The sequence below is a fragment of the Salvelinus namaycush genome, chromosome 27 (assembly GCF_016432855.1).
Source record: "Salvelinus namaycush isolate Seneca chromosome 27, SaNama_1.0, whole genome shotgun sequence".
In the NCBI taxonomy this organism is placed as follows: domain Eukaryota; kingdom Metazoa; phylum Chordata; class Actinopteri; order Salmoniformes; family Salmonidae; genus Salvelinus; species Salvelinus namaycush.
The window spans coordinates 23033215-23059199 of NC_052333.1; the positions used below are offsets into that span (position 1 = coordinate 23033215).

General features: G+C 43.8%; 2 protein-coding genes across 4 annotated transcripts in view; one reads left to right on the forward strand and one right to left on the reverse strand.

The window, feature by feature from the left end:
- Positions 1–535: 535 nt before the first annotated feature.
- LOC120022822 (uncharacterized aarF domain-containing protein kinase 5-like) lies at positions 536–9853 on the reverse strand. The gene is made up of 15 exons (XM_038966826.1): positions 9691–9853; positions 8184–8263; positions 7834–7983; positions 7651–7726; positions 7140–7340; positions 6219–6359; positions 5934–6047; positions 5650–5781; positions 5320–5403; positions 5158–5239; positions 4892–4970; positions 4662–4753; positions 4268–4520; positions 2839–2955; positions 536–1249 (listed from the first exon to the last, which is right to left on the reverse strand). Exons 1-15 carry the CDS (start codon positions 9712–9714, stop codon positions 1147–1149), a joined length of 1728 nt encoding a protein of 575 aa, XP_038822754.1. The 5' UTR covers positions 9715–9853; the 3' UTR covers positions 536–1146.
- Positions 9854–10449: 596 nt separating this feature from the next.
- Positions 10450–25985, forward strand: part of LOC120022489 (RNA polymerase II subunit A C-terminal domain phosphatase-like) — a 119720-nt gene continuing 104184 nt past the window's right edge. Inside the window, exons 1-8 of one of the 3 annotated variants that reach the window (XM_038966415.1) lie at positions 10451–10903; positions 11001–11331; positions 15858–15941; positions 16098–16191; positions 16366–16494; positions 16671–16821; positions 20053–20143; positions 20983–21149. In XM_038966415.1, coding sequence (XP_038822343.1) covers positions 11030–11331; positions 15858–15941; positions 16098–16191; positions 16366–16494; positions 16671–16821; positions 20053–20143; positions 20983–21149 — 1018 coding nt within the window. In that variant the 5' untranslated portion in view covers positions 10451–10903; positions 11001–11029. Of the gene's footprint in view, positions 11332–15857; positions 15942–16097; positions 16192–16365; positions 16495–16670; positions 16822–20052; positions 20144–20982; positions 21150–25985 lie in introns of all 3 variants that reach the window. The other 2 variants (XM_038966416.1, XM_038966414.1) reach the window with 2 other exon arrangements.

Here is a 25985-nt window from a genome sequence, read left to right on the forward strand (position 1 = left end):
TTCACTGCAGGTATGTAGTTCTCAGAATCTATGTGCCATTATCCAGGTAATGCAACATAAGGTTAACCCTCCTGCTGTGTTCCGGTCGACTTGGACCCATTTACAAGTTCTCTCTGTCATAAGGTTCCATGACTTTGTCCACACAAAATACATAGATTTTCAATTTTTTGGGGTGTTTTAACTTCTGTTCAGGCACAGACACACTTCCTCTGCCAAACCCCTGCATGTGTGTTTCAGCACTCACCTTCTTGGCTTCCACAGAAACCACACCTGTTGGCATTCTCATAATCGCAACATTGTTTCAATAATATAGACCTTTTCTCGCCGTTCTGGTATATGAAGCTTTTGAGGCCTTGCTCACACTTCATTGTGGCAGCACAATGACCAAATTATATACTGAGGCTCTTGATCATGACACTGGTGAAGAGAGTCCTTGTTAAACAGCAGTTTCATCCGAGTATGTTATAGTCAAAATAATCCATACATAATGCTTTTTTTTTGCTCAGTTCAATGAGGCCTACAGGCCATAAATAGCTCAACTTCATGGATTTTTAATGGGGTGGTCATTTTGGACCGGGAACACAATTAACATGAAACGAACACAACAGGAGGGTTAAAAGGCCTGAATGTGCTCAGTGCCTAAACATGTGCTATTAATAAGACTTAATGACAGAGCAATCTGATTTGAATCTTGACTGGTCACAGCAAGAATCTTACCTCAAAGGAATCACTTTCAGGCTGTTTACCTCCACATACTGCCATCAAATTCAACCCGTGAAAGAAAGGTCAAATAAAAAAAAACATTAAATGGCTCTGTGTTTAATAAAATAGCGTTAATGTCATGTCAGTTCACATATTCCTTGGCAGCACAGACAGTGCGCCTCAATGCCATGACTGCTGGTGAATGAAGTCCTTGGCTTGGAGCTGTGTTTACTACTTTTTCTGTCCTGACTGATTAAGACAATTTTACATCATAAATCTGCAGATTTGGTATGTACTGTAGATGTTGGAAATGCATAGCACCATTTTGGAAGCACATCTATCCATTTGACAACTATCATGTCCTGTCAAACGGGTTGCATTTCTTGAGCTTGAAACAGGAGTCACTAGTATCAGGTATGCAGCTGAGGTTTGTGTTGTCGGCCTCTACTTCAGGTATTGGTAAACTTCCTCGTCCAGCGATATGAGGTTAAAGTAAGACAACAAAGACAACAGGGATCGTGTCAGAGTCATCATCGCCATCTCAGACCTGGGAAGATACAAAGATTGAAGTTAACGGTAAGAAATTTAGGCAATTTTGTAGGAACTAAAAATGCCAAATTGTATGTATTTTGGGGAATGTTTGTAGCAAGACCTACCCAGCCGGGTCTACTGCTATACACTGGCCAGTTTATTTAGGTACACCACCCCTTTCCCAGAAATGGTTAGCGCCTACAGACAGTCATGTGGTCATGGCTTGGTATATAATGCAGGCATCCAGTTACTGTTTGAACATTAGAATGGACAAAACAAGTGACTTATGCGACTGAGCGTGGTTTGATCGTTGGTTCCAGTATCTTCCGACATGGTCGGCCTCCTGGGCTCTGCACACATGACAGTTTCAAACAGATGGGCCACAAAACGGGCAAATAATGGCGAGGTACAACAGTGGTGTGCAGAACAGCATCTCGGAACACACAAATCGTTGGTCCTTGTAAAGGATGGGCTATTGCAGCAGACTCCCACACCGGGTTTGATGCCTATCAGCTAAAAACAAGCGGCGGCTCCAGTGGGCACATGATCACCAACACTGGACAATTGCCTGGTCTGACGAATCTCTGTTGCATTATGCTAACGGCAGTAAGCGGCATGACACAATAACCTCATCATGCCTGGTGTTAACAGTACAGGCTGTTGGTGGTGTAGGGAAAGTCCCTTGATACCAATTATGAAACGTTTCCATACCCCAAAGAATACATGGTGATCTGGAGGCAGGTACGGTGGGAGGATCAGACCTGGTACTAGATGGGTGTCCCGAAACTGGCCACTAGCTAGGTTTCCATAAAATTGGCAACAGATTTATGCAAATATTCAATAATCCGCATAAAGAAAATGCGGTTTCCTACCGGTGGTGTTTCCAAACGGACTAGTTGCTGATACCTTTTCAGTATGTGATGTATTGCACACAATGTACTTTTTCCACTTCAGTTTTCATGTACCGAATAAAAAAATCTCAAGTTCAATGTGTTTCCATCGCATTGTCAACTGATAGTTGTCACAAATGGTGTTTAAATAGCAAATGTTCCTACACTGGTCTTGACACTAGCGCTCTAGCCAACAGCTAGCAGATAGTGGTTAGGCTAGTCTACATGAGATTTATGGAGAATTTTTGCATTTGTCAAACGGCAGTCACGCATCGATCATGTCACCAGAAAAGGACCCTCGATATGCATTGGAAAGGAGCATCAAGCATTAAGATTACCGTGTGCTTTACCCACCCTGTGAAGGTCAGAAATTATTTAATCTGTAGCCTAATAAACGTCATGCTTTCCCGAGTCGTAGTGGGTAGACCACACACACCATATCGCGTGACTCACAAGTTTACTTCGATATGGTTATCAGTATTTTCGCATAAAAGTTATTCCACTGCCATTTCTCGCATAATAAATGTTATCGACAAAGATCCCACCACTTCGAACGAACAAATTATCTGTCGGCATTTATAAAATTGCACCGAAGCGTCCAATTCCAATCACAGCTGTCGTAATTTATTTAATTTTTTATACTGTATGACTTTAATTGCATAAAACTGGATGGAAACGTGGTTACTGTGTATAGTGTGTAAGGATAATTCGTTACCTCAGGGCACACTCGAACTTGAGGCTCTCCCAGGTGGCCCGCACCCATCGCAACACCCTGAACCTTGGAAGGACACCCGGCCTCTCTGCCTGGAGCCGCCCCCAACATTGCACAGCGCTGGAGACAGAACAGGTTAGTAAGTATCTACAACTGCTGCTATGTGAAACACTCGTCTGTTCACCTCTTAGCCATGACACAGTATCTGTCCTCCGGAGCCCCCAGCCTGCTGCTACTAACCTCTTAGCCATGACACAGTATCGGTCTAGCCGGAGCCCCCAGCCTGATGTTGCTGCTACTAACCTCTTAGCCATGACACAGTATTGGTCTACCCGGAGCCCCCAGCCTGATGTTGCTGCTACTAACCTCTTAGCCATGACACAGTATTGGTCTACCCGGAGCCCCCAGCCTGATGTTGCTGCTACTAACCTCTTAGCCATGACACAGTATCGGTCTACCCGGAGCCCCCAGCCTGATGTTGCTGCTACTAACCTCTTAGCCATGACACAGTATCGGTCTACCCGGAGCCCCCAGCCTGATGTTGCTGCTACTAACCTCTTACCCATGACACAGTATTGGTCTACCCGGAGCCCCCAGCCTGATGTTGCTACTACTAACCTCTTAGCCATGACACAGTATCGGTCTACCCGGAGCCCCCAGCCTGATGTTGCTGCTACTAACCTCTTACCCATGACACAGTATTGGTCTACCCGGAGCCCCCAGCCTGATGTTGCTACTACTAACCTCTTAGCCATTACACAGTATCGGTCTACCCGGAGCCCCCAGCCTGATGTTGCTGCTACTAACCTCTTAGCCATGACACAGTATCGGTCTACAGGAGCTCCCAGTGTGATGTTGCTGCTACTAACCTCTTAGCCATGACACAGTATCGGTCTACAGGAGCTCCCAGTGTGATGTTGCTGCTACTAACCTCTTAGCCATGACACAGTATCGGTCTACCCGGAGCCCCCAGCCTGATGTTGCTGCTACTAACCTCTTACCCATGACACAGTATTGGTCTACCCAGAGCCCCCAGCCTGATGTTGCTGCTACTAACCTCTTAGCCATGACACAGTATTGGTCTACCCGGAGCCCCCAGCCTGATGTTGCTGCTACTAACCTCTTAGCCATGACACAGTATTGGTCTACCCGGAGCCCCCAGCCTGATGTTGCTACTACTAACCTCTTAGCCATGACACAGTATCGGTCTACCCGGAGCCCCCAGCCTGATGTTGCTGCTACTAACCTCTTAGCCATGACACAGTATCGGTCTACAGGAGCCCCCAGCCTGATGTTGCTGCTACTAACCTCTTAGCCATGACACAGTATCGGTCTACAGGAGCTCCCAGTGTGATGTTGCTGCTACTAACCTCTTAGCCATGACACAGTATCGGTCTACAGGAGCTCCCAGTGTGATGTTGCTGCTACTAACCTCTTAGCCATGACACAGTATCGGTCTACAGGAGCTCCCAGTGTGATGTTGATGCTGCGGACCGTGTTGATGTTCCTGAACACCAGCAGCATGGGGCGTGGCATGGACTTGAGCACAACCATGATGTTGTCAAAGTGATTGACAGCCATGTTCCTCATATAGGTTGTCTCTTCACGACTCAGGATGTTGGACAGGCCCAATTCCCGCATGTTGATTGGCCGTTGCAGCAGCATCTCAGAGAAGATGAAGTAGTCTGATAGGATACAGGATATTGTAAGCAGGTCTTTGTTGTGAGACTGGATTTGTTCAAGGCATTTGACTTCTGTTTAAATGAAGGAATCCGTTTGAAATAAAATGAAACTTTATTAAGCCTAAATGACAGTTGTCCTCTCACCTTTGACCCCCAGGCTGTTGGAGTACCTCTTCATGGCAGCATCGTCTCTCAGGACTATGGACCTCCACAGTTTACACAGAGCTACCCTGTCACTACAGAGCCAAAGGTTAGAGTTGATAGTAAAACATACAAGTTGTACCATTAAAACATGCAGGATCTAAAATGTATCCACACTACGGTGAGTTACTTTGGATAAAAGTGTTTGCTAAATGGCATATTATGAACCTTACATTTCACTGAGGTATTCATACAGGCCGTGATCCAACAGTACTAGCTCTGCCTTCTTGTCTGGACCTCTTCTCACAAGCACTGTGACATGGTACAGATAACATGCATTCAAGGTCACCAAGTCATTTTAAGCAAATATTGTTGTACTGTAGTTATTTATTATCAACGTGACCCAGTTCTCAGAAAAACATCTTGTAAACTGCCCTGGTACAAGTTACACAAATCAATAAATTAGCATGTTAAGAGTTCAGTAGACACTGAACCCTACCATTGCCAGGGTGAGGGTCAGCGTGGATGAAGCCAGTGTAAAATATCTGCTCTGCAAACGTACGGATCAGCTTGTCAGCAGTCTGAAAAGCCAGAGAAAACTGTTTATACATTCATCTGAGTACTAATGATCAAAGGTTATTGTGTCACAATAGGCACTTACATCTCTCAAACTAAGTCCTTGTCTTTTGATTTCTTCCAAATTGTTGATTTTGCAGCCTTCACAGAACTCTGCAGTCAACACTCTCTAAAGGAAAAATTGTTTGTTTATTACAGTACAATAATACAAAAGTGGTCAAAAAGGTATCAAAAGGCTGCGTTTAGACAGGCAGCCCAATACTGATATTTATTTCCTTCAGGAATTGGTCTTTTTACCAATCAGATCAGCTCAGAAAAAGATCCGATGTGATTGGTCAAGAGAGACAATTTTTTGGGGGGGGCTGCCTGATTGCAGCTATCGTGATATACAGCAGTGAATAGTTCGGTCTCTCACCTTGCTGGTTTGGTCCCAGTACACCTTTGGCACGATGACAAATTTGAAGTGTTTCAGTTCCTCTGCACATCTCTCAGAGTTCCTGGCCTCATTCTCAAAGTCCAGCTCCTGAGCTAATGTCCCCTTCAAGTCCTAAAATCGTCAGAGAATGCCAACATTAGGTTAGTTTAGGGGACCACGTCTAGGGCTGTATCTAATCATGCTCTGCAGGTATTATCTGATAAATGTCCTATAAAATAAAACACCGTTTTTGACCAAGTTGTCAGACAAGTTTGAGCCCTTACCTTGAGGACCCATCTGAAGCCGAAGCTGGGGTGCATGAACTTTATAACGTCCAGTAGGATCGCCAGAGTCCTGATGTCACCATCAAACCGATCCCTGAGGTCTATGTACTGCACCTGGAGAAGAGTGGTTACTATTCAGAATCAGGAGAGATACACCTGGCCTGGTTTAACCAAAGTGTAGTTTGGTTTAACAAGGTGATGTGACCCCTATTTAATAGTGTAAATCATACACAGTATACTTTTAATTCAGTGGCTGAATGTGTAGTATAGTTAACCTGAACCCACTTTGACAGCGACAGGAGTCCCGTCCTGCAGCTCTGCCTTGTGGACCTGGGCCAGACTGGCTGCTGCGATGGGCTCATAGTCAAACTTCTTAAACATTTTGTCTGGAGTCGTATTGAAGTCCTCTATGAACAGAGCATCTACCTGGTAGAACATACCAGATAACTTAAATGGAAGAATGTTCCTCAACACTTTTCATTATAAAATGGCTTGTTCTAGCCTCACATTATGAATGGTGAAGAGGCATTGAAAGCTGTGACAAAACTACAAGCATGGCTCTATCACTTTCACTACAGCCTCTTGTATCGTATTGCTTCATCAAATCAAAATATTTGTCACATGCACTGAATACAACCTTATCGTGAAATGCTTACTTACAAGCCCTTAACCAACAGTGCAGTTCAAGAAATAGTTAAGTCCAAAATAATAAGTAACAATGAGGCTATATACAGGGGGTATCGGTACCGAGTAAATGTGCGGTGGTACAGGTTAGTCAGTCATTTGTACATGTAGGTAGGGGTGAAGTGACTATGCATAGATAATAAACAGTGAGTAGTAGCAGTGTAAAAAAACAAATGGAGGGTGGTGTAAATTGTACAGGTGGCCATTTTATTAATTGTTCAGCAGTCTTATGGCTTGAGTGGTAGAAGCTGTTAAGGAGCCTTTTAGCCCTAGACTTGGCCCTCCGGTACCGCTTGCCATGCGGTAGCAGAGAGAACACAGTCTATGACTTGGGTGACATGAGTCTGACAATTATTGGGGCTTTCCTCTGACACCGCCTAGTATATAGGTCCTGGATGGCAGGAAGCTTGGTCCCAGTGATGTACTGGGCCTTAAGCACTACCCTCTGTAGCACCTTACGGTCAGATGCCGAGCATTAACTGTTCTTCAATGTTTGACAAGACAAAGTACTGCAGGTCTCACCTCCTTGTATCTCCTGTTGAGAGCCTTATCCTCCAGGACCTGCAGTGTCTTGACGTACTCAGGAGGCAACAGGTGGTTGAAAGCACACAGGCCCTGTCCCAGTTTAACGTATATCCCTCCGTTCTGCACCGCTCCCTCCACCATGCCGTCTGCTGCCCTCTGATGGCACAATGACATCCCTGCCACAAACGATGGGCTGCTCTGGCAAAACAGGGAGGGGAAGATGACGTGAGTCTCCTGACTGAACTACTGAGATCGTTGCACACTCACGCCACTGTTTACAGACAGATAGACCTGTCACAATTCATAATGGTCCCGTTGCCCTGCTCAGACGTTGCATGCGTCAACCAATGGTTCCGTGCCACGTCTTCGACTGTGCTGTCAGGCACCAGATTGCTATAACATATGTGGTTAGCTGATAGGTATTTTACGTATCTAGCCGTTGTAATATCTGGAATGCTTCAGCGATGCCTGGGCAGAGGACCGCACCCAATATTTCTGTCAAACTTACCTTGTCCATGCCACGTAACATCACATTGGAGGTCCACCAATAATCTACTGAGATATAGAGTCCTACATATATTGACCTGTAAAGACAGAGACATGGTTTGAGAGTAACTCCAAAAGGAAATTATTCAAAACATTTGATCACATACAAAAAGGATGGTGATATTACTGTTATGATGGGACCCACCTACAGAAGCGACCGACTCCCTTCACCAAGATCTTCATCTTCCGTCTCTCTCTAGGTTCCGCAAGGGCGTACTGGACTCCCACCACCACGGGAACACCCACCGCCACACCCAAAAACATCTTCCAGAACAACCCTTGACTCTTCCTTGGCCTGACGGAAAGAAATGTGCACAGCACACACTGTATTGCTGAAATGCCCATGTCTTCACCCATCTTGCAGTTGCTTTCTAGAAGGTTAGTATTTAAGTAACAGCATGTATAATTCGGTGTCCTGTCCAGGGGGTGTACTTGTACATCAAGCTGACTCGCGCTATAGAAACAGGAGATGGGTCATTCTAGTTAGTTTAGTACCTTTGTGAGCTGAAGGACCTGTACAGTTGCAGCTGTGGACAGGGACATCTTCCCAGCAGGGCCAAATGACACAACCTTAACTACAGAAAGACAAACACACCACCACAATCATTGTCACTTTGAAGCATCAACTTTAAACTAATCCATTGTTTTTGCCAGTTACAGTAGACTTGCTGAGAAAGACCTTCATTCCTAGAAAACTAGAGAAAAACAAAAAAAATCATGTTACATTTCTTTCCGTTGAACAACATGTAGACTGGTGGTGGGGACTGCATCAATGTCACTCTCCATAGGCTAGAACACACTGTTGTTGTTCTTAGCCGTCTCTCACAGGACAAACCGTTTCCAGACTAATAGATTTATAAATAGAGGCTCTATGTCAGTTCTCTGACCACATGCACACACACACCAGGGCCGGTTCTGGCCATTCTGCTGCTCTAGGCGATACAAAAAAATAATTGCCGCCGACCCTTTTTTCCGCTATGATCAGCTCGTAAAAAATGTACGGACACAAACTTGAAACCACTGATCATGACCATTTAGCCCACGGGATGAAACTCCTGGACAGCAGTTGTGAGTAGCCCGATTGTCCATTTGACCTGTTTTTAGGATATGTTAACGTGTCAGCACATTTCTTTTTAATTTGATCAGGCACCGTTTAGGTTAGGCTATTTGATCAGAGAAACCTGTATGATGTTAAAAGTTTCTCATTACATTGTCATACATTTTTTTTTCCTGCACCCTGTAGGCTACATTAAAGGCCACACTCTTTTTACCATATGCTATATCTGCTACATGATTTGTGTTAGATCTTTTTTTTTTTAAGGAATGTTGGTAGAGTGCTTCTTCTCTCCAACAGCACCCTGGAGAGGCACGCTGGGAATGGACAAGGTACATATTTTGCATCCCTGACTTTGACAAAGTGGGCACCTATCACAGGGCAGCATCAGCGCTCATCTAAAAAATCTCATATGCCACTGGTTGAGAGAAATTGACATTGTTTTGGGGCAGAATTATGTGAGGTTTTAGGTCTTGTTGGAGATGCGTCTTGGTCAGTATAGCTCAGAAAATGCTGCCCTCGTCAATCTGCCACCATAGGCAGCCACCTAATCCTGCATAATGAGAGAGCCACACACACACACTTTCCATGGCATGGAACAAAACACGTGACAACTTATAAATAATGGAGGGTAAACCACAATCTCAAAATTAGGGCACATCACACGATGTCTTTTAGCGAGATTGTACATCGAGCTCTGATTTTAGTATGGCGGTTATACATTGCATCAGGGGACTTTAACGTTGCGTCTCCACGCTCATTTCCTGTGAGTCAGAGAGAGTAGTTCATGGAATGAGAACTCTTGCTAGTGTGATCTGTAAATAAACATGTATAATATGCAAAAGTTATTAACATACAAAGCGCGCACACATACATATAGTTATTACTTTTGAGCTAGCTAGCTAGCCTAGCAGGCAAAGAAGACATATAACAAACAGCTCAACTCACTGCTTTGAAGGTCTCCCCTGCCATGTTCAACCTATACTGTGATCTCTTCTCACTAATATGGCGTTAAAACTGTGTAGTCACCATTCTAATGTAACCTTGTACCTGTCACCTCCTGTTTCAGATCATTCTTGATTTCCTGAACTGCTTACAAATGATTTGACTGGCAGAAGGTGCACGAAATTGATCACGTGACAAATGGTCCGACTCGATGTGACCAAAGCTTCTCTAGTGAAAAGAATCATGACGACTCGATATCCTCTTCAGGTATCGTCAATTAATCAACCCAAGTCATTGTTTTTTTTCATTGAAATTACAAATGTACAGAATAATGCATGTATGTGTATGGGTGAATCAGGAATGGACGTTGTAAATAATTAATTAATGAGGCTAACATAACATGTAACGGAAACGATTCAAGTGTGCCGTCTCTGTACAAACTTGTTTAAAGTCAGGTTTACGGTAGTAGAGTATGGTCTGTGGAATTAAAACACTGTTGTTTTAAATGATAACGATAAAATACTACTGACTGCGTCTTGACTATCATTTTGAGATTATTAAACATATATAAAACAGGCACATACATGTGGGATCCTCTTTCCCAGCATCTCAGCCGTCATATCACGGGCATAGCCTGAATAATATGTATTATAGATAACTGTTTACATTAACACCAATGTGCGAATTACTGGGACCAGGCCCTCGTGTGGCTTTAGATCAGTGGTAGCAACTCTACTAGTTGTCACCAGGAGTAGATGCATGATTTATATATTACATCATCTTACATCATATCAGGTAGAGCCCATCAAGGGATGTCCCCAGAGCTTTAAAGGCTTAGAAAACAATGTGTGAGTGGAAAAGAAAAACAGCATGATGTTGCATCTTCCATTGGATTTTTTTTGCATTTTGTTTACATGATCATCCCAACTTCAACTTCTCTTTGACATGCTGTGTATGACTCTCAAACTGACACATCTATTCAAACACAAATGGAAGCTAGCTGTTGCTTCCATTGATCAAAGTATTTAAATGGACTTAAATTGATGTTCTGTGGAACTCAGTGAACGTAGAAAGGACCTCTGTCATCAGAGCCACCGGAAGCTCTCTGACTGTCGTCGCCGCTTCAGTCTTGTGTTTCCTGTTTACGGGCGGGAAGAGCGAAAGAAGCTAAACTATCGGTCTGTGTTCTTGCATCGTTGTGTTTCAAACATTAGTGGTACGTTTGTTTTTGTTTCTTAGCTCAGTTTCAATAATTTATGATAAACCGAATTCCCCGCGACTCTGATATATATCTTTGCTTGACCTGTGCCCAGAGTTTAAAGGGATTTGAAGCGCGAAACTGATGGAGGAGCCCGCAGATTCCGGCGGTGGCGGGGCAGCACAGGGCCCCATGGCGCAAGTGGCGGAGATCCGCTGCCCAATAGCAGCGCGTCCTATGCGGCTGCTGGAATGGAAAGTCAAACCCGGTTCCCTCGTCAATGTGGACTCGGTGTTGGCGTTATGTGCTCCCATCCCACCGGAGAAAGAGGCCGGGTCCCATCCGCCAGAACAGCCCAATCGGCTGTCAGAGAAGAAGCTGAAATCGGACCGAGCTGGAGTGGTGAAAGAGCTATGCTGTCAACTTGGACAAGTCATATCGCCTGGGTGAGTCTGCAAGCTAACTAACGTTAGCTATATAGACTGTTGCCTATGTCAGCAATTTTTTATAGTGTGCTGCATATACTATGTTCGTTAGCTAATGTTGTTACTTATAGACCAGATTCGTAGTAGCATAGCTAATTAGCCTAGCTAATAAATGGTAACGCTAGCTAGCTATGCTAACCCAGTGCGTGTGCTGGAGCGCCGATCTCTACAACAGCTGGATGGATCATGTACATTAACGTGTTCGTTTTGCATGGCCCGGTGCCCTGGTGAGCCGAGTTTGTTTATTTTAGACCATTCCATTGGTCCGTAAGTGAAATCTCCACCCACAAGGGGCACCGGGCCATGCAAAACGAACTGGCCCAATATTGTAGTACTACGTACATGACATCATCCACATGGTATCGAAAATGTCGAATTTGCACGCTCGAGCACTTTTTTGGGGAAGAAGAACTTAGAATACTTTGTTCCGCTTGAGCCTCAGAAAACATTTTGGTGTTATGAATTTGTGTAACAAATAGAAAATGACTCAAGTAATAGTCACCCAGTAAAATACTGCTTGATTAAAAGTTTGGTTTTAAATATACTTAAGTATCTAACGTAAAAGTATAAATCATTTCAAATTCCTTATGTTAAGCTAGCAAGTGTGTGTGCAAATAGTGTAATGATAGTGTTTCACAGTTATTTACCCACCAGTGTTGTGATTGGCTGGGATATTCGCCTATTGATTTCTCCTGATGGAGCAGCATCTGTTGTCAAACTGGGAAAGCTGTTCTGACTTTGGCTGTGTTATCTAGTGGAATTTCTGTCATTTCTTGGTTGCTAACATTGTACACTGTTAGCTCAATTTCAGTTTGTAAAAAAATAAGCACTGAATAGTGTAAGGGATCGTTGTACCATCTATGATTCAAGAGGTTTTGGTCCACCAGCTTCAAACGGCTGTAAAAACTATAATTTTTTGTTTAGATGGTACAATGATCAAATTGACCGAAAAGTGTAGATTTTTCTCAACCAGGAAATTAGTTATTTCATTAGAAAACACAGCCGAAAAAGTCTAAACAGCTTTCCCAGTTTGGCGAATATCACAACACTTGTGGCTAAGTAATACTCTGAAACACTATCATTCCACTATTAGTGACATATTTTATGGACATTTTTGGAAATTACAAAGCAAAAAAAACATTTTTAAACCCCTGTTTAAACCCCTTTAACATTTTTTTAAGGGGCAGTATCAACCTGGACTATCTGAAATTGCATTTCTTAGATATGGTTTAAAATAGTCTCAGATTTGACCTTGTCTAGATTTAAAGTCTGATTTCTAGAAGGACAATTAGTTATTATCTAGATTTAAGCTGAATTTAAATATGTCCAGGGGCAGGTTTAACTTCAGATTAATGGATGTTGGCCCCCAGGTTGACCTTGGCAATGGAGGAGAATGGATTACCTGGACTATTTCAATGACGATCAAAGAGCACTACCAAGGCCAGACAGAAGGGCGGTTATAGACAGGATCAACTCACTGAATGGTTTAGATCAAATCCATTTCGGTGACCGTTTCCGTATATACAAAGCTAATGCAGCTGACATTTGTTTGCTTGAGCCAAGACTTTCATCTAACTCTCTTAGGGGAAGGCACTTCCCTACAAGTACTATTCACCTTGAGGTTTTGGAATCTGGAACCTTCCATTGTGAAACAGGAGATTTGTGCGGTGTAAGTGAACTGACTGTATGCAACATAGTCCACAAAGTTTGCAATGCTATATGTGAACTGAAAGACAATTACATAAAGTTCCCTGATGCTGCTGCCCAAGCCAACTACCAGGTAGAGTTCTATGAATATGGGAACTTCCCTGGAGTCATTGGCTGTATAGATGAATGTCATATTCCCATCAAGTGTCCCTCTACAGCAGATGCTGTGGAGTACAGGAATCGTAAAAACTGGTTCTCAATAAATGTACATGGTGTTCGCAGTTCTCCAACATTGTTGCACATTGAACTCATGACTCAAGGATTTTCCAAAACGCCTCATTGTATGCTCAGCTTGAAAGAGGACAACCTAGTGGAATCATACTTGACGACAGTGGGTATGCACAGATCAACTTCTTGCTCACCCCCTATCGTCATGCAATAGGACCTGAGCAACAACGGTACAACCAAGCTAATATCTGCACCAGAGGTGTTTGGTGTATGGAAGAGTCATTTCCAGTCTCAGAAACACATTACGCTTTCAAACAAGAAGATGCTGCATTCACAATTAACTCAAACAGCATGGTTTTTAATTCACAAATGGAAATATTGGGACCCCAAACTGGTGCTGGTTTGAGAAGAACATTGGTACTGCTGCTGCTTCATGTTTCTCTCCTCCTTCATAGCCAACTCAACATGAGGGATTTGCATCTTCATATCATGCTCCTTTAAATACATTTAGGTTGCGCTCATGAAATTCCAAGGCCAGTTTCTCATGCATGCTCAGCTTCTTTGTCACTAACCGGGCCGGAGGACAATCTGCCCTTCTGGCTGCTGCAGACGTAGCGGGCTGAACTTCATCCTGTCTTATCCCCTCCAAGCTATGGTGATTCTTCCTCAATAAAATGATTACATTGCTGCATTAGAGAACATCATTTATTAAAGAGTTGAGTTTGTTACATTTTTATTATGGGAGTGCAAGAGATGACTGACATTACATATTCCCTGCAGTGCCTGGATGGCACATGTTGAATGAATGTGTCTTACCAAATGAGGATTGGAACAGTACCCCATCTGTCCAAATGGTCGTCATCGAGGATACCTTCAAGGGGTTGCTGACTAACAATGATCCCGGTCAACAAGTCCCCCAGCTCATCTGTCTTTGGTCTTCTTTTTTAAAATTTGAACCTTTATTTAACTAGGCAAGTCAGTTAAGAACAAATTATTATTTACAATGACGGCCTACCGGGGGAACAGTGGATTTTTACCTTGTCAGCTCGGGGATTCGATCCAGCAACCGTTCGGTTACTGGCCCAACACTAACCACTAGGCTACCTACCTCCCCTGTCTTACCAGCGGTCCGCCACCAGTCTTGAAATGCTCCCTACGAGCAACAGCATTTGTCTTGTTTAAGTAGATTTTTGTATTTCCATAGGACCGTAGGAAGACAAGATGTTATTGAAATTATATGAATAATTATGTATGATATTGTTTGTTACATTTCTGTCACACATACATTCAGGCCCCACTGTGTTGTCTCAGATTTGTAAAAGTGGGCCAACAGTAAATACAGTGTCTTACCTGAAGTTGTTGTAGTGTACTTTTTAATTTGAGTCGAATTCATTACAAATGGTAGTCCAGGCATTCTTTTTCTTGTTTTCTGTTGATGTATCATGCTGTTTGTTCTCAATAATTGCGTAGTTTGACACAATTTCCTTTTTTTTTTTTTTTTTCAAAGTCACTGAAATGTAAACATTTTCTTTTACCTCGTCCATTGTTTGGTTTAGGTGACGTGCTCCAATTTCACACAATGCTTATATATTACTGTCCCATCCCTGGTTTTTGAGGCATCCTCAGGTCAGCACCATGTGCACATCGTTAATCTGATTTAAATTAAACTCTGTCCGGGAAACCGGCCATAAAAATCGTTGCTTTTCTACTGAGTTACTAAGCTGGCATATGGAATTGTTTGAAGATGGTCATACCGGCCTCCCAAGTGACACAGAGGTCTAAGGCACTGCATCACTACAGACCCGGGTTCAATCCCAGGCTGTGTCGCAGCCGGCTGTGACCGGGAGACCCATAAGACGGTGCAATATTGACCCAGTGTTGTTAAGGGGGTTTTGGCCAGCCGGGATGTCCTTATCCCATTGCGCTCTTGCGACTCCTTGTGGCTGGCCGGGCTCATGCACGCTGACTTCGGTCGCCAGCTGTACAGTGTTTCCTCCGACACATTGGTGTGGCTGGCTTCCGGCTTAAGCGAGCACTGCATCTTGGCAGGGTTGTGTTTCGGGGGGACGCGTGGCTCTCGACCATGGCTCTCGACCAGTCCGTACGGGAGTTTCAGCGATGGGACAAGACTAACTACCGATTTGGATATCACAAAATTTGGGAGAAAAAGGGGTTAAAAAAAATATGGTCATATCATGGATCATTTAGCTATTTGATTTTGAATTGTAGGACCCCTGTAGGTATCCCTTCTATCTATCTATCTATCTATCTATCTATATATATTGAATTTGGCCTTTATGACTACACATATTTAACCCCTTTTCTTTGTTGGCACAAAACTACCTCCATACCTCCATTCATAAAAAAATAAAAAATAAAGAGACCTGTGAGGGTTGTAGAGCAAAACGGAGAACACCATCATGTTGGTGAGAGTCATCTTTTCATAGTGGTATATTAGTTAGTAGGCCAAACCGTTCGGACGCTACATACGTCTCCTGGTCTGACCAACAGCGCTGTAGCTCGGCCACATTCCACGGGTGCGTCAATAAACTCTTAAGGATTTTAAGGGGGAAACCATTATGCTGCGGTCTCAAGTGCCTCTTCTCTTCCAGTGTTGTGGTTGTAAGAGTAGAAGAATGCAGCCATCCCATTGTGATGAAAGGCCTGTGTGCTGAATGTGGCCAGGACCTCACACAGTAAGTGTACACACACATAAACAAACAAACTTATTCCATGCTAGAATTTCAATTGGCATATTCAAAACATTTTAACAAATGGGCTTAACTCTTAGTTGTAGGTTACCTCTTATCCATTGAGGATGCGTTGCTAAGTGGATTCTCTTTCTCTCTCAGGATGCAGACCAATAATGGGAGGCAGCAGGCTCTCATCTCCACCGCAAATGTTTCCATGGTGCACAGTGTCCCTGAGTTGATGGTCAGCTCTGAGGTGAGGCTCGGGGGTGTCATGGCACTAGAAGATGTTTCCTCTGACGATAATGTGACCTTGTAGAAATACCTCTGTCGTTGGAATGCAACTTTCAATTTAATAGAGACAGTTTTGTTGACGCCGTGGGCCCCCTTTTTATGAATGCCGGGTCTGTGTGATTTGTCCCCCACACAGCAAGCAGAGCAGCTGGGCAGAGAGGACCAGCAGAGACTCCACAGGAACAAGAAGCTGGTTCTGATGGTTGATCTGGACCAGACCCTGATCCACACCACCGAGCATCACTGCCAGCGCATGTCCAATAAGGTATGTGTATCTCAAATCCTTTTCTCTGGCCTATGAAAAATAGGTTGTTTGGTGTTTCTATGTCCCAGGCTTTGCTGAGAGTTTGGTATTAAATAGTCTATAATAATCCACTGGTGGTTATGTAGCTAGAACAAAACATTGATGGTTCTGCCCATGCCTCTGCTCTTGTTCCACAGGGAATCTTCCACTTCCAGCTGGGCCGGGGGGAGCCCATGTTACACACGCGACTGCGTCCGCACTGCAAAGACTTCCTGGAGAAGATCGCCAAGCTCTACGAGCTGCATGTCTTCACCTTCGGAAGCCGCCTCTATGCACACACCATCGCAGGTAATTACACACACAAACACTAGCAGGTACTTAACATTCTCTGATAATTACGCCTACGTTGAATCACTATATAATTAGATGTACAGTAAGTAATGCAAAAAGTATCAAAAGTGCAAAAAACAACCATCACGTAAATGCCAAAAGTGTGAGAGCACAGAGTCTAAATGCCAGATTAATTTAAACACACAATCATCTAGGAGAGGGGGCATTCAACTGAAATGTGTTTTCCGTATTTAACCAAACCCCTTTGAATCAAATCCCTGAGCTGACAAGGTAAAAATCTGTCGTTCTGCCCCTGAGCAAGGCAGTTAACCCACCGGGCCTACATCCTCTGTAAAATCACTACGGAAATATAGATCTAGACTTAATGCCTGAATGCTGTCTGCATTATAGGTGAGAATTTTTTTATTTTAATGTTTGTTTACACACTCCCCAGATTGAGAAGTTAGTCACCTAACAAGACTAACAGACATGTCTCAATATGATTGATCTCAGCATTGTAGAGTCAAATCCTGAGCTTTGAAGTCGGACTGGCCACTAGAGGGGAGCATTTACCTTCAGTTTGTGTGTCAGGTTCATTCTGTACTCAGATTCTCTGGGGCCGTGTCACATGTCACCCTATCCTCTATATAGTAGGGAGGTGCATCTTTCCGTTTCAAGACGATTTAGATATCTATCTAGATACAGGAAAGATTTGGTTTGATTAGAAGAACGAATCAGTGCGATACGATTCGATGCACTAACATTTGTTGCATTAACGCATTCGTTTTCCATTCTAAATTAAAATCTACTGCTGATGGAGCTCATGAGCTGGGCTTCTGAGCTGGATCTGTCTGAGCTGACTTCTCTTTGTGTGTGTAAATTGTGTATTTGGGTGTGTTCCAGCGGTAAGCCTAACAAAGCCGACTGCAGTGGTTAAAGTACTTATTAAGTTAAAAAAACTTTAAAGTACAAACGTTTTTTTTGGTGTCTGTACTTTACTATTTTTATTTTTGACAACTTTTACTTCACTACATTCCTTAAGAAAATAATGTACTTTTTACTCCATACATTTTCCCTGACACCCAAAAGTACTCGTTACATTTTGAATGGCTTGCAGGACAGGAAAATGATCAAATTTACGCACTTATCAAGAGAACATCCTTGGTCATGTCATCCCTACTACCTCTGATCTGCCGGATTCACTAAACACAAATGCTTCATTTGACTATTATGTTGGTGTGACCCTGGCTATACTTAAATAAAATTGTGCCATCTGGTTTGCTTAATATAAGGAATTTAAAATTATTTATACTTAAACTTTTGATACTTAAGTATATTTAAAACTAAATACTTTAACTCAAATAGTGTTTTACTGGGTGACTTTTACTTGAGTCATTTTCTATTAAGGTATAAAAAAAAAAAAATCTCAAGTATGACTATTGGGTACTTTTTCCACCACTGGCCGACCTGTAGACGAAAATCAGCGGGGGAAAGTCGGACACTGTAGTGTAGAGGTTTGCGTGGGACAGATGTTTTGGTGCCCGTAAGCTCCCGCGATATTTCGTACGATGCCCTCCTGCCTCCGCAGGTTTTTTTTGATACATCCCACCTGCTCCCTCCAGATCTCATCCAGCTCCTGCCCACAGTCCTGCAATGTCAAAATTACACATCTACCGTCTTATTCATTTAGAATTTGCAATAAATGCGTGATTTCATAAGATATTTGCATGTTTGGAATAAAGTAATTTTATTAAAACACCAGTGTAAACAAACTCATTTGAAGTAGCCCAGACAAAAAGTCACTGCAAGACAGAATATAAAAAAATGAGGAACGAGTTCATCTCAACTCGAACTGTCAGTAAGAGAAAGGGAAGGTTATTGATAGGCTGACAAGTTCCCAATCATATTAGCCATTATTTCATTACCTTTAGAAAATGACCACAGACTTTCCAGTGAGAACTGCAAGCTGATAATTCCTTTCATAATTCCTTTCATAATTCATCACAAACTGAGTCCCATCGGATAATTGTTTTTGCCGCCACTGTTTGAAGCAGGCGCGCCAGCCGGTTGTGTAACCGAGCCCCAGTTAGAGGCGAGGAGAGGGACACAAGCGGCCAGAATGACAGAGGGATTTGTGTAATACGTGGTTTTATAACAATTCACAGCGCATTTAAAACGGTGGAACGACCGTTATGAAATAATTGGTCTTTCTGACCGCCCGCAGCATGGACCATTCTGACCGTGCAGCACACTTCTCTGTTGGGTCCTGAGGGTAACTCTGGAGTCCTGCGATAATACAGGGCTCTACTGTAGTGTTTTTCCTAACAGCTAGGCTCAGATCAATCTCACTTCACAGTAAATTATAATGCACGTTTGAGCTTTTTATGAATCTAATTCTCTGCATTTGGGTTATAGAGATGAACTTTGGCCCGTCAAAGTTTGGAGACAATCTTTCGCTATCAATTAGATGTTATTCTATAATACATGTCTATGCTGAACGTTGGAAGCGAATGAATAATGAATGTAGTAATTAGACTGTGGAGCATAGAGGTCACTGTGCATCTGTCTGTTTCTCCAGGTAGATGGGTTTGTTGTTGTTTTGCTTTAGTAGATGCCTGCCCACCTGTGTTCTCTCTTCTCTGTGGTTTAATAGCAACCAGGTAGCGAGGTGTTTGTTGTGCAGTGGGGATGTAGATGCTCCATCAAAGCCAGTCTTTGTTGCTCCTCCAGACACGTATTATTGTACAGCTTCTAAAGAGGAACTGATAAGACCCAGCCTGCATTTAGTTCTCATCTCAAACCCTTGATGTTTTAATGAGCCCACTGAGTATACAGAGACCCTCCACACCACACACACACACACCCACACCGATGCCAAGCCATTTCGTTTGAGATTAAATTGAAGAACTTGTGTAGCAAAACAACATGAGATTTGGCTCTAAATTGCCTCAAAAGCTTTGTTGTTGGAATGCTACTCTGTGTAGCTCCAGATGGCCGGGGAGTAATGGAACTTGGCTGTTTGGCAAAACGGCACCTTCACTTTTCTGAATACATCCTGCTTTTCCACGGAGCTCTCTTAAATAGGATGTTTAATGCAGTCGAGTCTGCTCTCTACTGCGGCCCAGCGTGCGGAACCAAACCCCCTGCCACACTAACCAAGCTCTCTCTGTCTGTCTCTCTCTTATTTATATATATATATATGAGTCCATTTTAAGATGCTCTTCTTGTGGTGTGTCTGTGACTCTGCAGGCTTCCTGGACCCTGAGATGAAGCTGTTTTCCCACAGGATCCTGTCCAGAGACGAATGCATCGACCCCTTCTCCAAGACAGGGAACCTGAGGTCAGACCTGGCTCTCTGTCTGGCAGAGCTGCTAGCACATACCGCTTTGAAGTTCACGCAGCACACTTTGACACACATACTAATAGCGATTTCAGCTAGGACATTTTAAGAAGACTCTTTCCAATAGGAAAAGGACATAACAGGTATCTTTAATTTTGACACTTTGGATAAAATGCATTCACTCAAGGAAGATCTCCTGTGGAATTGGGAGAATTTGATTTCCGCTCAGCCACTACCACTGAAGAATTCAACTGAGGGGATTCCTATAATGATTTGAAACACTAGAACTTAGTGTTGATTAAAACCTGGCAGCAGTCAAGTCATCTGAAGTCACTTTGTTGTCTCCACAGACAATACAGCACTATAAAACTGAGCCATCCAGCTCTAGCATGACTGTGCTATAGATGAGCAGAGGGAATAGCCCATCGCCATGCAACATTTCTTCTAATCAGTGACTCCTGTTATAGGAAGCTTTTTAGAACACCATCCTCTAAGTCCTAATGGTAGAAACTGTGGTTGTATAGTTATGATGTTCAGATAATTATTGGTAAGAGTTAGAGCCAGAATTCACTTCTAACCTGGAGGGGTAGTCCTTCACAAATGGCAGCCTATTCCCTTTAAATTACTTTTGACCAGGGCCCATAGGTTATAGGCTACCATTTGGGATGTAGCCTAGGACTGGGTAATGGTAGAGCGAGGGCCTAGCATTTTGCTCGGTTACTGCCAGTTTAACTTATATCTAACTCTTTCCTTCTGTCTCGATCGTGTGCTCTCTCGATCGTGTGCTCTCTCTCTCTCACTCCCTAATCTCTCGCACTCTCTTTATCTCTACCCCTCAGGAATCTGTTCCCATGTGGAGACTCGATGGTATGTATTATAGATGACCGGGAGGATGTGTGGAAGTTTGCTCCCAACCTGATCACTGTGAAGAAATACATCTACTTCAAGGGGACAGGAGACATCAATGCCCCACCCGGGTCTAAAGAGGCTCAGCAGGGAAGGAAAGGTACGGTATACAGGGTCGAAAGACAATGAGCTTAACTGAACGGTGGACTTTTGTTGTGAACTGGTCAATAAATGATAAAGCACAGTGCTCTATTAAAACAACCCTTATAAGGGCATTTAGTGCTTTGTCAGTGTTACAAACACTCAACAAAAAAATACTACAAACTTAAAAACCCTCTGGTGACCAAGTTCAGAGGGGAAGAGGAGGAAGTGGTTTGATGAGCACTTAAGGAATGTGTACTCATCCTGGTTCTCTGGCTGCAAATGGAGTTCTGGCCACAAGGTACCCCTTATCACGTCTCACTGTTTTGATTTAATTTGCATCAACCCATGCACCACTTTCCTGTGTGGCAGACTGCAGCGCCGCAGTGGGAGGGTGAAGCTTTTAAGAGAAATGTTTGTGATACGTAACTGTCATGATCCCAACAGATGGGGTGGCAGGAAGGTGAGGAAGTTTTAAGTTATGTAGTCGTGTTAAGTTATGATCCTCTCAGCACAGAGGCGAGAGGGAGAAGGCATGGAGGTGACAGGGGAACATTTGGCGACCTTTCTGTGAGAATGGTGTTAAACTACCTTTTAGAACCTTGAGAATAGTCAGGAAAATGATCATACCCAAAGGCCAGGGTTGAGCAGAATCCAAATACTTTTTATCGACTTTCTGAATGAATCAATCTGATCTGTTATAAAGAAGGAATTGGAGCAACCGATCCTTAACACCTAATCATCAACACTGTATTCATACTCAAGCACCAAGCCTGGGTAGCCATAATGAGATGGGTTCATCTGAACCGTGATTACCATCTTAGTCTCAGGAGGGAGTAGGGAAGGCATTGGGTTCTTTTCTCAGAGAGCCTCTCATAGAGGAGATCTGTATAGAGATTTTTTGATTAGCAGTAGAGAAACAGGACAAGCCACAAAGGACGGAGAGTGCTTCTCTGGGCTCCCTGGAGAATAACACACACACACACACACACACACACACACACACACACACACACACAGGCTGTTAGATCAATTAGGGAAGTGCTGCTGATTTCCGTCACATCACATGGACTAGGGTTTAATATTTTCCTGGTATTTTACAAATGTTCCATCCCGAGAAGAATAAATCACTTTTCTCCCGGGTAACCCGTTATTTTCCGCCAAAACAGGAAGTGTCATTCAAAAGCATTATAAAGCATATAAATACACTATATATACAAAAGTATATGGACAGCCCTTCAAATTAGCGGATTCAGCTATTTCGGCCACAATGTTGCAGACAGGTGCATAAAATTGATCACACAGCCATGGAATCTCCATAGAAAACTTTGGCAGTAAAATGGCCTTACTGAAGAGCTCAGTGACTTTCAACGTAGCACCATCATAGGATGCCACCTTTCCAACAAGTCAGTTTGTTAAATTTCTGCCCTGCTAGAGCTGCGCCGGTCAACTATAAGTGTTGTTATTGTGAAGTGGAAACGGCTAGGAGCAACAACGGCTCAGCCGCGAAGTGATAGGCCACACAAGCTCACAGAACGTGACCGCTGAGTGCTGAAGCGCGTAGAGCGTAAAAATCATCTGTCCACAATCACGACCAAGTTCCAAACTTTCTCTGGAAGTAACGTCCGCACAATAACTGTTGGTCGGGAGCTTCATGAAATGGGTTTCCATGGCCGAGCAGCCGCACACAAGCCTAAAATCACCATGCGCAACGCCAAGTGTCAGCTGGAGTGGTGTAAAGCTCGCCGCCATTGGACTCTGGAAACGCGTTCTCTGGAGTGATGAATCACGCTTCACCATCTGGCAGTCCGACGGATGAATCTGGGTTTGGCGGATGCCAGGAGAACGATACCTGCCACAATGCATAGTGCCAACTGTAAAGTTTAGTGGTAGAGGAATAATGGTCTAGGGCTGTTTTTAATGGTTCGGTCTAGGCCCCTTAGTTCCAGTGAAGGGAAATCTTAACGCTACAGCATACAATAACAGTAAAGAAGATTCTGTGCTTCCAACTTTGTGGCAGCAGTTTGGGGATGGCCCTTTCCTGTTTCAGCAAGACAATGCCCCTGTGCACAAAAGGAGGTCAGGCCTCCCGGGTGGCGCAGTGGTCTAGAGCACTGCATCGCAGTGCCAGCTGCGCCACCAGAGTCTCTGGGTTCGCGCCCAGGCTCTGTCGCAGCCGGCCGCGACCGGGAGGTCCGTGGGGCGACGCACAATTGGCTTAGCGTCGTCCGGGTTAGGGAGGGTTTGGCCGGTAGGGATATCCTTGTCTCATCGCGCTCCAGCGACTCCTGTGGCGGGCCGGGCGCAGTGCGCGCTAACCGAGGGGGGCGGGTGCACGGCGTTTCCTCCGACACATTGGTGCGGCTGGCTTCCGGGTTGGAGGCGCGCTGTGTTAAGAAGCAGTGCGGCTTGGTTGGGTTGTGCTTCGGAGGACGCATGGCTTTCGACCTTCCGTCTCTCCTGAGCCCGTACGGGAGTTGTAGCGATGAGACAAGATAGTAATTACTAGCGATTGGATACCACGAAAATTGGGGGAGAAAAGGGGATAAAATTTTTAAAAATAAAAAGGAGGTCCATACAGAAATGGTTTGTTGAGATCGGTGTGGAAGAACTTGACTGGCCTGCACAGAGCCCTGACCTCAACCCCATTGAACACCTTTGGGATGAATTGAATCTGACTGCAAGCCAGGCTTTATCGCCCAACATCAGTGCCCGACCTCACTAATGCTCTTGTGGCTGAATGGAAGCAAGTCCCTGCAGCAATGTTCTAAGATCTGGTGGAAAGCCTTTCCAGAAGAGTGGAGGCTTTAGTCGAAGAAGTTCTCCTGGCACACGTCGTCGTAGTCGTCACACACCTCCATGATTTCGTCCAATGAGCTGAAATACTCCCAAGTTTTATAATGCTCTTTAGCAGCAGCAAGACCTATGCCCCGATTTGTCTTTTAAATCTTGCACCCAAAGACTTCTGATTATGGACTATTGATTATCGAAATGAACACAGGAACTCTTGATTCTGTTGATTATGGTACCTGATCCCGCCCACGTTGATGACGGCTGAACGCACCCTTAGTTACCACCTCCCGCTGGTTCTCCAGGGGAAAATGGAAGGGCGTGAACTCTTTCTCCATGCTGCCCGCTAGGAAGGCCACCTCCTGGTACATCCCTGCTGCTCCTCTGGGTGACCCAGGGGGTCCTGGTTGGAAGGCGATGGGTGGGGGGGGGGCGTTTCACTGGCCGACTGGGTTGGCAGGGACCTCACCCATCCAGGAGCAGGGCTGGGCTCTATGGAAACAAAGCAGATGAAAGAAAGTTTAGACACTGTTAGAAATGACTTCCACATGTTTATTGGGACGAATTACTTCAGAATCTCAGGATGAACCAGATACAAGTCACTCTTCAGGCTCCTTTTTCCCCCTCTTTCTCATCACACCAACAAGTTTTGCATCAGCAGGAACCCCGATGCAGAAAGAGGAATTTGTTAAGTTGTTGTGGTATTTAACGCATCGCTGAGGCCCTAAATGAGATGCTTCTCTTTAAAGGATTGTTTATCAAGGTTCACTAAATGAAAATAAATACAGAGCAATTAGCTGTGGAATGTCGACAAAGAAAAGAACAAACTGTTTGGATATACTTGGTAAAACTTCCGATGATTAATCTTTCACGGGCCATTGACTTTGTTAAAGACAACAGAAAAAGGGCAATTAATTCTGCAGCAATAATGTCTTGCTTTAATCTTCTTATTCCAACATAGATTTTTACATCAGTACAACCACAGCTTCAGCTGATGAAACAAACCCCTAAAATGTGGCACTTTCCAATGGCACCTTCCAGTCTTAAGACTGACAGAATGCAGCTCTGTGGAGCGAGGGTTAAATGATTCATACAAAGCCAAATTAGATCACAGTGAACTACCATCAGCCACAAAACTCCTCCTCATGATGCAGCATCACACTAAAACTTTAATCAGTTTCGTTCACGAGAATGTTCTGAACCTCAAAACAGGACACATTGTGACTGTTGGTTAATAAGAGGAAAACTTTAACTCTTCCCAAAACCTTTGAGACACTGAACAAAATGATGAATGCAATTTCAAAGCTTTTACTGACTTAGTTCATATAAGGAAATCAGTCAAATTAAATAAATAAATTAGACCCTAATCTATTAATTTCACATGACTAGGAACACATATGTTGGTCACTGATACCTTAATAAAAAAAGTTAGGGGCGTGGATCAGAACCAGTCAGTATCTTGTGTGATGACCATTTGCCTCATGCAGCGCAACACATCTCCTTCGCTAGAGTTGTTCAGGCTGTTGAGTGTGGCCTTTGGAATGTTGTTCCACTCTTCAATGGCTGTACAAAGTTGCTGGATATTGGCGGGAACTGGAACACGCTTTTGTATGCGTTGATCGAGAGTATCCCAAACATGCTTAATGGGTGACAAGTCTGAGTATGCAGAGACATTTTCAGCTTCCAGGAATTGTGTACAGATCCTTGCGACATGGGGCCGTACATTATCATGCTGAAACATGAGGTGATGGTGGCGGATGAATGACATGACAATGGGCTTCAGGATCTTGTCATGGTATATCTGTGCATTCTAATTGCTGTCAATAAAATGCAATTGTGTAGAAATTTTCCATACGCACAAAGAAATGTATTTGTCTAAAATTGTTCTACTTTGCCAAGATAATCCATCCACCTGACAGTTTTGGCATATCAAGAAGCTGACTAACCAGCACGATCATTACACAGGTGCACCTTATGCTGGGGACAATAAAAGGCCAATTTTGTCACACAACACAATGCCACAGATGTCTCAATTTGAGGGAGCATGCAATTGGCATGCTGACTG

What these genes read in the sequence shown, in the direction of transcription:
- LOC120022822 (XM_038966826.1), bottom strand. Translation starts at nt 9,714, where the DNA reads ATGGCAGGGGAGACCTTCAAAGCA. An exon ending in TCAACAGGAGATACAAGGAG is followed by an intron (nt 6,360 to 7,139) that starts GTGAGACCTGCA and finishes ATGTTCTACCAG; the next exon opens with GTAGATGCTCTGTTCATAGA. An exon ending in AAGGACTTAGTTTGAGAGAT is followed by an intron (nt 5,240 to 5,319) that starts GTAAGTGCCTAT and finishes CTGGCTTTTCAG; the next exon opens with ACTGCTGACAAGCTGATCCG.